Here is a 12,377-nt window from a genome sequence, read left to right on the forward strand (position 1 = left end):
AATGTGATTGTATGTTTTGAATAAGAAGTTTTTGTCTCTCGTTTTTCTCAATAAACTTCGGGTTTTTTCCCCCTTTCTTTCCTTGGAAAAATATATAAGTTGGGTTGCAAAAAAAATGCATATCTAATCTTGCTCCATTGTAAAATAAAAATACTCTTGAAAGAAATTTTCTTAAAAAAACAATTTAAGTAAAGATTTATACAGACGGAATTGGAGATCTTGAGTGGTACAATTGTTTGATTCATTGTTCACTGACATTTGTTAAAGTTCTGGCTGGTGCTGTGGGATGAAGCAGGGTCGGTGTTGGCGATATGCTGTGGGATGAAGCGGGGTTGGTGTTGTTGATGTGCTGTGGGATGAAGCGGGGTTGGTGTTGTCGATGTGCTGTGGGATGAAGCGGGGTTGGTGTTGTCGATGTGCTGTGGGAAGAAGCAGGGTTGGTGTTGTCGATGTGCTGTGGGATGAAGCAGGGTTGGTGTTGTCGATGTGCTGTGGGATAAAGCGGGGTTAGTGTTGTCAATGTGCTGTGGGGTGAAGCAGGGTTGGTGTCAGCGATGTGCTGTGGGATGAAGCAGGGTTGGTGTCAGCGATGTGCTGTGGGATAAAGCGGGGTTGGTGTTGTCGATGTGCTGTGGGATGTAGCAGAGTTGGTGTTGTCCATGTGCTGTGGGATGAAGCAGGGTTGGTGTTAGCAATGTGCTGTGGGATGAAGCAGGGTTGGTGTCAGCGATGTGCTGTGGGATAAAGCGGGGTTGGTGTTGTCGATGTGCTGTGGGATGTAGCAGAGTTGGTGTTGTCGATGTGCTGTGGGATGACCTATGTTCATTGACTGAAGACGAGGTTCATAGGATTGCACTTTTCTTTGTAACGAGGAAGAGGTGGGTCTGGCAGGGAGTTGATGCTCTGCCTGATGTTATGCCTTCTTTAGGCTGGAGGGCCTGGTCAGCTGGCAGCACATTCACATTTTAGGAGCAAAGCTTAGGAGATGTGAGAGTTTCACCCAAAGGTGTTGCGGATCAAAATGCAAAAAGGGCAGATTAGAGGGATTGCCACACACTGCAGTGCTTTAGGAACGCACTGATTTAGGACGCTGCAGCTTTCTTCAACCCACGGTTAGCCTCTTCCAGCTTGTGTATGACGGTTTGTAATTTACCAGAAATCAGGAATGAGTAATCTGAACTACCTTCAACAAGGGGGTTAAAAGCCCCTGCAATTTCATTCAAGACTCCAACCAGACCATCAAGCAGTTCACTGAGCCCCGGGGACATGCTTCCCGGACTGGTCTTGGCAGCAACAGTGGTCAGCAAACTGGTGCATTTACTCAACAAGACAAGGAAGTTGTTCCAAATTTTATGCAGTGCCCTTTCCGAGTTTATATTCTGTTGGAGGGCTTGAAATTGAGCCCTGTTAGCCGGAATGTTCTCTTCTATGGAACGGATATCTGTCTCGGTGGATAGAATCTGAGTTTCAAATTGATCCACAAAAATCTTGTGTATTCTTCTTAACAATCTAGCATCTTGTAGGTCCTTTTCTGCATTTTTCTGAATGTCCTTTGCTTTATAGATTATGATATTACCTAACAGAATGGGAAAAAAGACTACATGTTTATCGGTACACTGTAACACTGACGTGTGTGAATACATATAAACTAAGATATTACTCAAACCATAAACTTTTCAGAGGGCAAAGCATATCATTGCAATTGTTTAACATTTGGATATGAGGAAGCTTTTTAAAAGGATTTCAGGTTTTGCTCCTAGGATAACATGCTAGCTGATAATATTAGCTCTGTGAGGATCTTTGGGTAATCCTGAGTTACTCCTAGTTTGCAGAATTACTGATAAATGCCGCCGCACCGCGGTCTGAAATAATCTGCAGTTGTTGGTTTCTAAACTGGCAAGGCAGAAGGAGCAGTCTCTCTGTGTTAAAGGTAGAAGTTAAATCTGTAATGTTTTTTAAACATAGAGGGACTGCTCCCTCTTTCAGCCCTGGCTGGATGTAAGGGTGTATTTTGCTTTAAGAAAAAAGTGCCACTCTGCCCCGTCCGAACTCCACAGAATCTTACAGAATTGGAATGGAATTCTGTGGAATCAAACTCTGCCGATTCTGCCCGCTCCCTGTTATTATACGGAGAAAACAATAAAATCCTTGAAAGCCTGCCAAACACTGGGGTTGTCCATGTCTAGTTTTTGCCAGCCTGCCATCACCAGACATGCGTCTAGACCCCAGGGAAGACAGCCAGAGCTCTCCAGATCCAGAGACAATGGCGGCTTTGAGCAGAGGCCGTCACACCTCCCCCCTGCAGGATCTGCCTCTGCGGAAGAGGGAACTTCAAAGGACCTGCCCCCTTTGAATCCCACCCCAGCCCTCTGCTGTTAGAAGTAGATGGCAACCCCAGTCTTGCTCCACTGTTGGTGGGAAAATTAGGTAAAGTAGGAGGTGGGTCTACCTTCACCCTGTGCAACCCCTCAGGTCAGGCAGGCAAGGTAGACCCTACTTTTCACTATCCATCATCTTAAGAATGGGGATAGCAGCTTATTAGGAGTCGGGGTATGCCGACCCTCTATTAGGCTGAGCATAAAGAGGGTGTAGGAACCCTACAGTTAGGCAGCCCATTAGCTACTATCTGGCCTCCGGTAAAAACACCCCTAAAATCAGTATTGAAGTGGCCCCCCAAGAACCTGACTTAAAATATGACTGACCTATAAAAGACAATGGAAGAAGACCGCTGGAGGACCAGGAACTAAGCACGACTGCAAATCCCTGCCAACTGCAAGCAGACTTGACAACAGGGAATTGCTCTTCTTCCTGAAGCCTGCAAGGCCTCCAAGAAACCCCAGAGCCCATGCAGACTTTGTAAATTGCCAAGATCCTCCTTTTGGGCTAGGGCTCTTGACCCGGGCATCGGCCAGTGAAGCAACCCTGTAGTTGAGGACCGGCACACTCTGTGTTGACGCAACTCACCACTGGTAAGGAAACACTGCAGCTTCCCAGGCCTGTTGGTTTAACAGTCCGGTGGAATTGACCCCTGTACACCTCCATCCCCTTGAGGGATCCTCTCAGCATGATGACCAATGCTGGAAACTGCCTCACTCCTGAGAGCCGTACCCTCTTGCCAATGACTTTGATGGCGTTCCGCAGCAACATTGGCATGACTGCCTACTCCATGATGGTCTGCTTTGTATCACACCTGTGGCCCGTGGGTGCTGGTGAACTTTGAAACTCCTCGGTAGAGCCCTCCTTCCAGTGACCACTAGGGGGCTCATTTATGAGGCCCCTTGTGTCATTGGAACGTCACTTTTTGTGACATTCCGTGGCACAGAAGCCTGCGTGATATTTATCAGACAGCAGTAGGCCACATTTTTGGCTTAACGCTGCCTGATAAATATCAGCCCCTTTAACGCAGTGTTCTGTGTTAAAGGGGCGTGCAATGGGTGTTGCTGGGGGCGTTCCAGAGTGATGTACCTGTCTGTGTGAATGCGTGTGTGTTTGAAACCAGGGCCAGATGTGCACAGATTTCGCATTAGTTTGTGTTGCTTTTCAAACACAAACCCGGATTAAAATCCAGGATGACATTTAAAAACTAACACAAATGACAAGTTGTGTTGACATATGACCAAAAGTAATGCATAAAATGTGTTCAACCCTGAGGCTGGCATAATGAGAACATTGTTGTCATGTTTCCTCCTTTCTTCCTCTCTGCATGTGGGCTGCATTCCGCAGCACTCATGAATAGAGGAAGATGCATTAAAACATAGTTTTTGTGCAGGAAGGAAATCCTTTCCGCACAAAACTATCCTGCCCACAGCTCACCTACCCTTGTCCTAGGGTGCAAGGGTACCTGCCTTGATTCATGGTTGCAGAGAGTGTGCCAGCACATGGAGAGGGCATTACTGCGCCAATCCTTTGTAGCTGTGGCACATTTCAGCTCTCGCCAGTTGACGCAACATATGTTGCTGCCCTGCGCTGCACAACATCTTTGAAATTTTGACCCTTTGTGTTTGCCTGGGTTTTGTCTGAGACTAAGTGATATGAATGTGGGTGTCTAATTTCTTTATGACATTCAATATGAACCAAGAGTAATATATACCTACTATTGCTCCAGCAAAAGGAATAAACAGCAGGCCAATGCCCCTCTTCCTTTCTGCCAGTGCATCGTACCATGTTTTCGTCGCTTTGTCTATAGCATCAGTTGCATTCTTCAGATCTTTCTTTGCTGCTTTTAGTTGGCTGGCAAGGGACTCATTGTCTTGCTTTCCAGAGAGTAGCTCTTCAAGAACTAGTTTCCTTTCTTTCATCGCCGTCTCTTCAGTGTTCAGACGGTTTGCCCTGTCTAAGCGCTCTTGGATGTTTGCACTCAGTGATAACATTTGTGCCGTGCAGGCCTCCTCCGCCTTGGACATACTTTTGTGGGTCGACTCCAGGAGTGGGCGAACATTTTCAATGACTTGCGCCAGGTTGGTGTTCTTCTGCAAGGTTTCAGCGACAGACGTCAAGGAACCTAAGGCGTCCAGAAAGGGCGGCAGAACAGCCTCCTTTAAACTATTTTGTGTAACAGGAATGGCTCCCAAAATGTGACCCGGAAACACTGTACCTTAAAGGGGAGAAGAGAAGAACAAAGGTTATAAATGTATTCAGGGGAAGGTAGTCGTGTTTTTCAATATTTTCAAATCGGGAGGATGTCAGAATACAAAAGGTGCTGCTCTATAGCTCGACAATATTTTACAACTAACAAGGCTAAGACTTTATGGGCTTGAAAGCACTGCTGGAAATGCAGGGGATCCATATGGATCTTGGGACGGGCAGCTGTGCATTCAATCAATCATGGGTTTGTAAAGCCAGTTACTCATGCGTCTCAAGTAGGGCTAGGCGTAGTTCGCGAAGTAGCGCTACACGTAGCTAAGCGATTTGCACTTTGCACTACGCGAGCTTACCGTAGCACTACGCGAACTGCACAGTACCCTGTTCGCACTGTGCAAGATGCCGTTTTCAATGATTGCACAGTGCGGAAAAGCATCCGGCACTGTGCAATCATTGAAAAGGGCATCTTGCACAGTGTGAGCTGTAATTTTCTGCCTCTTGAGTAGCGGCAGCTTTTTCAACATGGACTGGTAGTTTCTCATCGCGAGCGGTCGCGAGCATACGCGACCACTCGCACTGAGAAACCTGACCTCCCCGCATTGAGATTCTCGCCGGGAGGTTTATTTTCAACGATCGCGATCGGCAACTTGATGTTGCTGATCGCGAGCGAGGAAAAAGTCTCGCCGGGATGTCATTTTGCTTGCTCGCGGTCGCCAACTGGACGTTGAGGAACCCGAGCAAGCAAAAAATGACAGCTGCAAATTGGCTATTGTGGATACTATTCATTTGAATATTGTTTGGCTTGGTGATTTTAATGTTTATACCTGCCCTCAGTCTATGTCAAAAGTTTGTGGGTTTCAAAATGATGAAGGTAATGACTACTTACATTTCCCACATACTTCCTATGGTGATACCCTAATTGCGGTTCTAGCAGAATTTGATTTAGACATTTTGCAGAGTGCAAAGGATGGAAGTGGGCAGGAGATCTCAACCTTTACAGGAAGGTCAGCACATAGTATTATTCATCATGTAATTGTTTCTGCCAATATTGTGAAACTATAATCAACCCCGAGGATTGTCGATTTGTCGATGAGTGACCACAATTGTATTATTATGAGACTGCATATATGGGGGAACAAGACTGTTGAATTATGTACGGTCATTAATAATATTGCTCTGTGCCGCCCAAGCGGTACTAGAATTAAATGGAAGGGCACCAACTCTTGTAAATTAACAAAAAATATTGTACAGGCCTGTGGTAACGAAATTGAAGATAGCCTATTGGTTGAGACTGAACCAATTAAGATCCAATTTCTTTACAATTAATGAATCTATTTCTAAATTATTTACTGTGCCGCCATCTAGGAAACAAACACAGGCCAGGTGTTGGTTCAACCATTCATGAACAGTTTCTTTGAATCGGCTGAAAAAAGCACTTTCGACTAAACCAAGGGACAATGCATTAGTTCATGATCTAAGAGTAGAATATAATTCTAATCTAAAATGTAGGAAGTTGTCGCTCCAACAGGAGGCGTGGGATAACCTTGCATTAGCGGCAGAAACATCCAACAGTAAATTGTTCTGGGATACGGTAAACTCTAAACTTCTTAAAAATGAATCCACCCCAGAGCTTTTAATTCATGTGAGCTGTGAGGAATGGGTGGATCACTTTACTAGTATCTTTAACCCAAGCCATTTACCCATAAAGGATCCCAAAAAATCTACATAAACTGCCCATTATCCCGCTTGATGTCACTCTTGATGAGGTCATGATAGGCATTGGAAGTAGCAAAGGGGGGAAAGCACCAGGTACAGATGGTGTCCCTATCGATGTGTATAAATCCATACCAGAATTGTGGGGGCCGATAATAACATGGGTTTTTAACGCTGCAGTATCTGAGGGTTGCCCATCCTCTTGGGGGGAATCAATTATTATTCCCTTTTCATAAAAAGGGTGATAATTCTGAAACTATCGACCCATTTCCTTACTCGACTCCTCAGTCAAAATTATGAGCAGGGTTTTATTGTCAAGATTGGAGGAGTGGGTTATGGAAAATGGTATTTTAGCCCAGGCACAATATGGTTTTAGAAATGGGTTAGGCACGTTAGAACAGAGTATTAACCTGGAGCTCTTAATTGGAAAAAACACACGAGCCAAACAGAGTCCGCTCTTTTTATGTTTTGTTGATTTGAGCAGCGCTTTTGATTTAGTGGATCATGTAATTCTATGTCCAGTCTTACGTAAACTTAGCGCCCCGAAACCCATTGTTTACTTTTTAGCTAGGCTGTACGAAAAAATTATCGACCAAAGTACGGTACGGCCAGAAGGGTGAATGTACCCCTAATTTTAACATAAAACGTGGTATCCGCCAAGGCTGCGTTCTAGCCCCGCTGCTTTTTACTTTATTTATTAATGAAGTGTACGCAGCGCTTAAATTGATACAGGCAGATTCCCCACTAGTGGAAGGAAAGGAAGTTCCAGTCCTACTTTATGCGGACGACGCTGTGCTCTTATCTAGAACGTCGGTAGGCCTCCAGAGGTTAATTGATGAGTTTGCGGCGTTTATCAATAAGAGGAAGCTGATGATTAACAAGGCTAAGACTTTTACAATGGTATGCAGCCCGAAATATAAGAGTTTGAAACCTTTTTTTATTGAAGGAAACAAAGTGCAAAACGTGGATAATTTATGCATCTTAGGTATTTCCTTTTCTTCAGATGGGAAATGGAACCACGAATTGTCTCATGTCCGAGCCAAAATGAGTAAAAGCATATATGGTATTTTTAAATTTTCTTGTAACTTGGGGGATCGTCGCAATAAAGACATGGTTAATATTTATAAAGCAAGAGGCACATCAGTTGCACTTTATGTGGCTGGGCTTTGGGGATACCAACCCTATTGTGGTTTACAAACGGAAAAAAAATCTTTTTTAAAAAAGCTTTTATGTCTCCCGGCTTCAGCCTCCTCCAAACTCATTCATTGGTAAGTCGGTCTTAATTATCTGATGGATTTAATAGCCCTGAGACCCCTTCAGTTCTGGAGATCAATCTGGTTAAAGGAGGAGACCATTTTTACCAAGTCTATCCTTAATGACTGCCTGCAACTGGATAACTACTTAAAGATCCCCTGGCTTAATTATTTAGCCAATTCTTTTGGGGTTATATTCGATCGAACTATCATGAAAAATCAAAATGAAGTATCTGGTTTGTCCAAACAGGAGTTAAAGAGTACCTTCCTGTGCCGTAAGAACAAACCCAGGCTGAAAATAGTAGATAAGCAAACCACGTATCATCTTTACCATCTGCTTATAGATATGGGGGGCTTCCAAACTTACCTTTCAATTGTCACGAGACCTTCCCACCATTATGTTTTAACTGGAATGAGGTTAGGACTTGGGCATCACTTAGTTGTGTTCCCTATGGTGAAATAGATCACTGTTTCCCAATGCCCTTGTGATGGGAACACAAAGCAGAGCACCTTGCACTTTTTACTTGTATGCCATTTGTTCCTGTCTTTTAGATTTGCTTATCTTAAACCATTGGTTAAAAAGTATGACGCCAAAACCACTAATTCTTCGATGACCCAACTTTTTGCACTAAGAGAACCTGAGATTTGTTTTTATACTGCAACATCTATTTGAAGTTCAATTAATGCCAGGAAGAGTGTGTTGTTCTAATGTAATTAACCATCTCCCTTATGGCTGGGGATGGTCTCACTAATTGAGCACCTTGCACTTTACACTTTGGACTTTCTGAAGCCTACGGCCCTGGATTTCTGTTACCAAAAATCTTGTAATGCTGCTATGAGTTTATTGTTTACATTAGGAGAACTGACGCAGTTTATGATGTTTTAATGGAATCAGTATTTGTATGTCATTTTCATTATGGATGTCGACTTTTTATCTATTGTTCTTTTATGTAAAGTGATTATATATCGTGCTTTTATGGTTGGTTGTTTCAACTGAATAAAGCTTATTGAATTGAATTGAATTGACCGCTGCACTACGCTACGCTATGCATGTTTGAACTGTGCTACGTGCAGTTTGCGTAGTGCGGAGTTGCGCAAACTTCGCAAACTATGCGAGCGTAGCGCAGTGCTTTGCCCAGGGTTAGTCTCAAGGCACTGGGGGGGTGGGGGGGGCAGCATGAACAACAGACAAACTTAGAGGTCTAAATCAGAAACCTGATCTGAATAACTTGCAAAATACCTTCATGTCTAAAGAGTACATCAAGATATGAAGTGACTATCAAATGTAGGCAACAGACCCGATCACCAAAAAAGGGCCACCAGTAATTATTAGTCAAAACCCATTTAGGATTCCCATTAATAACTTGTATGGATCAATGTTTTCATTTGGTAATCCTGCCAGGGTATTCTGTCTCGTGATCATTGAGACATGCGGTATACCCACATTATAGGCATGGAGTAATGACATACAATCACTTGATTAGACCAAATGGTGATGATCTGATGGGAAAGTGCAGTGCAAATGAATAAATGTGAGTGTGATGGTTAAAACAGGATAGGGAGCTTTAACAAAAATTACTTTATTGGGCGTAAGCCCCTTCCTAGTTAAAAACAAGAACAGTGCAACAACATTAACGCAGTTTAAACAAATAGCTGCGAAAGGACCAACATGTTTCAGCCTAAAAGGGAAGGAGCCCAAGGCTTTCGTCAGGGTCTCTGTTCTCAATGAATGCTACTGCCAAATTAGTGAGAAACGTGTGAAAAAATTATAGCAAAAAACACACAAGTGAATATATAACAGTAAAGGATATATTTCTCCTGTATCTGTTTCTATTCCTCCTTGGCACCTGGTGCGATCTATAAGCAACAAAAGACAAGTATGGACCCTTATTAGGTTCAAGTGGTCTGTTAACAAAGGTCATTTGTTTATAAGTGTTCAGAATTATTTAAGTACTCACCCAGTATGCCCGGGGAAAGGACCTCACTTCTTCCTGGACCTGGCTCAGGTAAATGTGAGACCCGCTCTGTAAGGACAAGACAACCCCTGCACTTAGTATAGATAGAGCGAGCCCTTTATACCCTGCTCTAATCTAATCTCAGTGTTAGGGGGGCACCTATATGTCGTGTACATAGAGCCAGACTTCTAGGTATAAACTTGTCACCCAAGAAAGTCCTCGCATCTTAAAATAACTCTCTAACTAGACTGTTACAGCAACTCACTTTATGCCGTATTCATAGAATTAAAAATAAGAGTGTTTAGTCAATGCAGTAAAGGATCTTACGTCCCCTTTTAGAAATTGTCCAGCAAAAAAGGGGGGGGGAGAAAAAGGAAGGGGGGGGGTTTGTAGAACTTATGCAGAGATCCCCAATTTGTAGTTGGCTCGTTTATCATGATTAATGTTGGCCAAATCTTTTTAGAACGAAACAGAAACAAAAAAACACCCCAGAGTAATTCTGGAGCCTACCTGTCCGTCGTTGTCCCAAACAGGAGCTGAGTCAGGGGGAGGCTTCGGGCTGTCCAAGAGAGCCTCTATTTCATTCGTAGAGGAGGAGATCTTTGATGTTCCTGAGACCCCAAAAGAACAGGAGGCAAGCCAACAAGCCTTTGGAGGGCACGCACCAGGGTGACACACAGCAACAGGTAGTCAGTGTAGGCCATCAACTATTCAGGAAGGGTACTCTTTCCCTTCCAATGGCGCATCAATCCTCCTTGTGCACACCAGAGTCCTCAGTCAGTGCGCACCCAGCAGTCCTAAGTTCTCCAGTTCCATGTCCCCACAAGTGTATCTCTGCCCTGCAGCTGTATGGCACCAGTAGTTGTACTGAGGTCTCACTTTCAAGTTGGGTGTAATTCAGGGTGTTTACCGTTGAACCACAGATGTCGCCCTATAATTTCAATCCTGTCTGCCATGAGGCCGTGGAATGCAGATCTTGTCCTCAAGTAGGGGATAATGCTTTGTCTCCCAGAGGACGCTTGCCAAAACCTCTGCCTCCAATCTATCCAGCCAGGCCCTCAAATGGCAGAGGTCCGTCATTCCAGTTCGATGCCCAATGTCTTTAGCTGCCGCTAGGGAATGCATATATGACAAATCCACTCGTACCACAGGAGAGGATTTGCATTGTGAATCCAATGAACGGAAACATTATAGGGCGACTCCACTGCGATCCTCTATTGCAGCTTGAGGTAATTTCAACTATTTTCTTATATTAACTTAAGTAGTGAAAGATACATAGGAATTCTTCACTACCTGGGCAGAATACAAGTGCACCTGTCCTTCCTGTCACCTACCACTTGCTTCACCCCTTAAGACTTACCCCAGAAGTGCTCCAGTGGTAGTGAAAGGTCCCCTAGGAATTGGCCAGTGGTTTAGAAAGGCCAGCCAGAGCATAAGTGCATTGGCGTATGCAAAGGCCTGCAATGGCCGGCTTGACACATATTTAAACACACAGAGGTGCAAATGTACACACACAGGCTTTTAATGGCCGGCTTGACACATGTTTAAACACACATAGGTGCAAATGCACACACACAGGCTTTTAATGGCAGGATTGACACATGTTTGAAAAAACCATAGGTGCAAGTGCGGACACACAGGCCTGATACATATTTAAAAACACCATGTTAGCACCACTTCCTAACATGTGTAGGAAGGGCACGTGCATGCACTTTCACACTGCATTATATGGGAAAGTGCCCAGAGACCTAGGGCCACTAAAAGAGAATCAGCAAAACGCTGTGGTGTCCCATGGGAGGAGACAACCTCTTTGCAAAGAGAAACCGTTAGGGGGTTCTTCACTTGTGTACCTGCCCTCCCTTTAGCTTGCCACTTGCTCTGCCCATCACGGCTTCCCCTACTGGTTATCCAATGGCAGTGGAAGTTGGAAATGCCATCCTGAGCCTAAGCACAATTGCTCACCCACAGGCCTGCGACATGTTTGAAAGGCAATTCTTGAGGCTGGCACAATCAGTGCTGTGGTCCACTAGTAGAGAGTGCAGTACCTGCCCTGGGTATGTGGTAAAACTGTTTACAGGGTGCTCACAGTTAAAGTCCCTAAACCAATCAGGTCAGCACCCCTTCATAGCATGTGTAGTAAGGGCATGCACACGTTCACACTGCATTACAGTGGGAACGAGCCCAGAGTCCCAAGCCACAAAAGGAGAATCTGCAAAAACCAGGAGGAAAAAAGAAACAGGTTTCAGGCAAAGATCTGCTAAGACGGGCCACGTCCAGCAGCCATACTTCTAATGCATCAAGGTAACGCAGCACAGCAACGTTGCTTGCTGTGCTGTTTTGCATCAATTCTTTGCAAATATGCCCCTAAATGTGATTCAATTCGATGCAATTGTTTTTATTTCGACAAACAAGGTCATAAAAGCAAGCTAGCAACAAAAATAAATGTCAAATTAATAAAATGTAAAGCATTCTAACGCACTCTGATATGAGCATCAATATTATCTGAGTGAAATATAAAATAGCAAAGAAGGAAAATAAGTGGCACAGTATACATCACAACACACAAAAAGATCAAATTTAAATATTTAAAAAAAATTTAAACATTAATATGATCTCATAGCGTTCACTTGGTGTTTGTTTGCTGTCTGGTGGCCGACATTCATCCCAAAAACTTGACTACAGAGCATGCAATCGAGAGAAGTGTGGCTCAATGATTAGAGCGGCAGACCCTGATGCAGAGGTCTAGCCCGGGACCAGGGTTCAAGTCCCCGCCTCGGCGGGTCTTGGGCTCAAAAATTCCACGGACCTGATAATTCTCGCCTCGGTGCCTATTCCAATCATGGAGTCCCACTCTGCAACTCTGGGCAATAGCTTG

At 44.2% G+C, this 12,377-nt stretch overlaps 1 protein-coding gene across 1 annotated transcript in view; it reads right to left on the reverse strand.

The window, feature by feature from the left end:
• Positions 1-1,082: 1,082 nt before the first annotated feature.
• LOC147736939 (uncharacterized) overlaps positions 1,083-12,377 on the reverse strand; it is a 54,851-nt gene continuing 43,556 nt past the window's right edge. The window contains exons 2-3 of the mRNA XM_086922318.1: positions 4,091-4,594; positions 1,083-1,576 (exon numbers count right to left, since the gene is read on the reverse strand). Coding sequence (XP_086778444.1) covers positions 1,083-1,576; positions 4,091-4,594 — 998 coding nt within the window. The remainder of the gene's footprint in view (positions 1,577-4,090; positions 4,595-12,377) is intronic.

This window comes from Lissotriton vulgaris, chromosome 1_1 (genome assembly GCF_964263255.1).
Source record: "Lissotriton vulgaris chromosome 1_1, aLisVul1.2, whole genome shotgun sequence".
NCBI classification, from domain to species: domain Eukaryota; kingdom Metazoa; phylum Chordata; class Amphibia; order Caudata; family Salamandridae; genus Lissotriton; species Lissotriton vulgaris.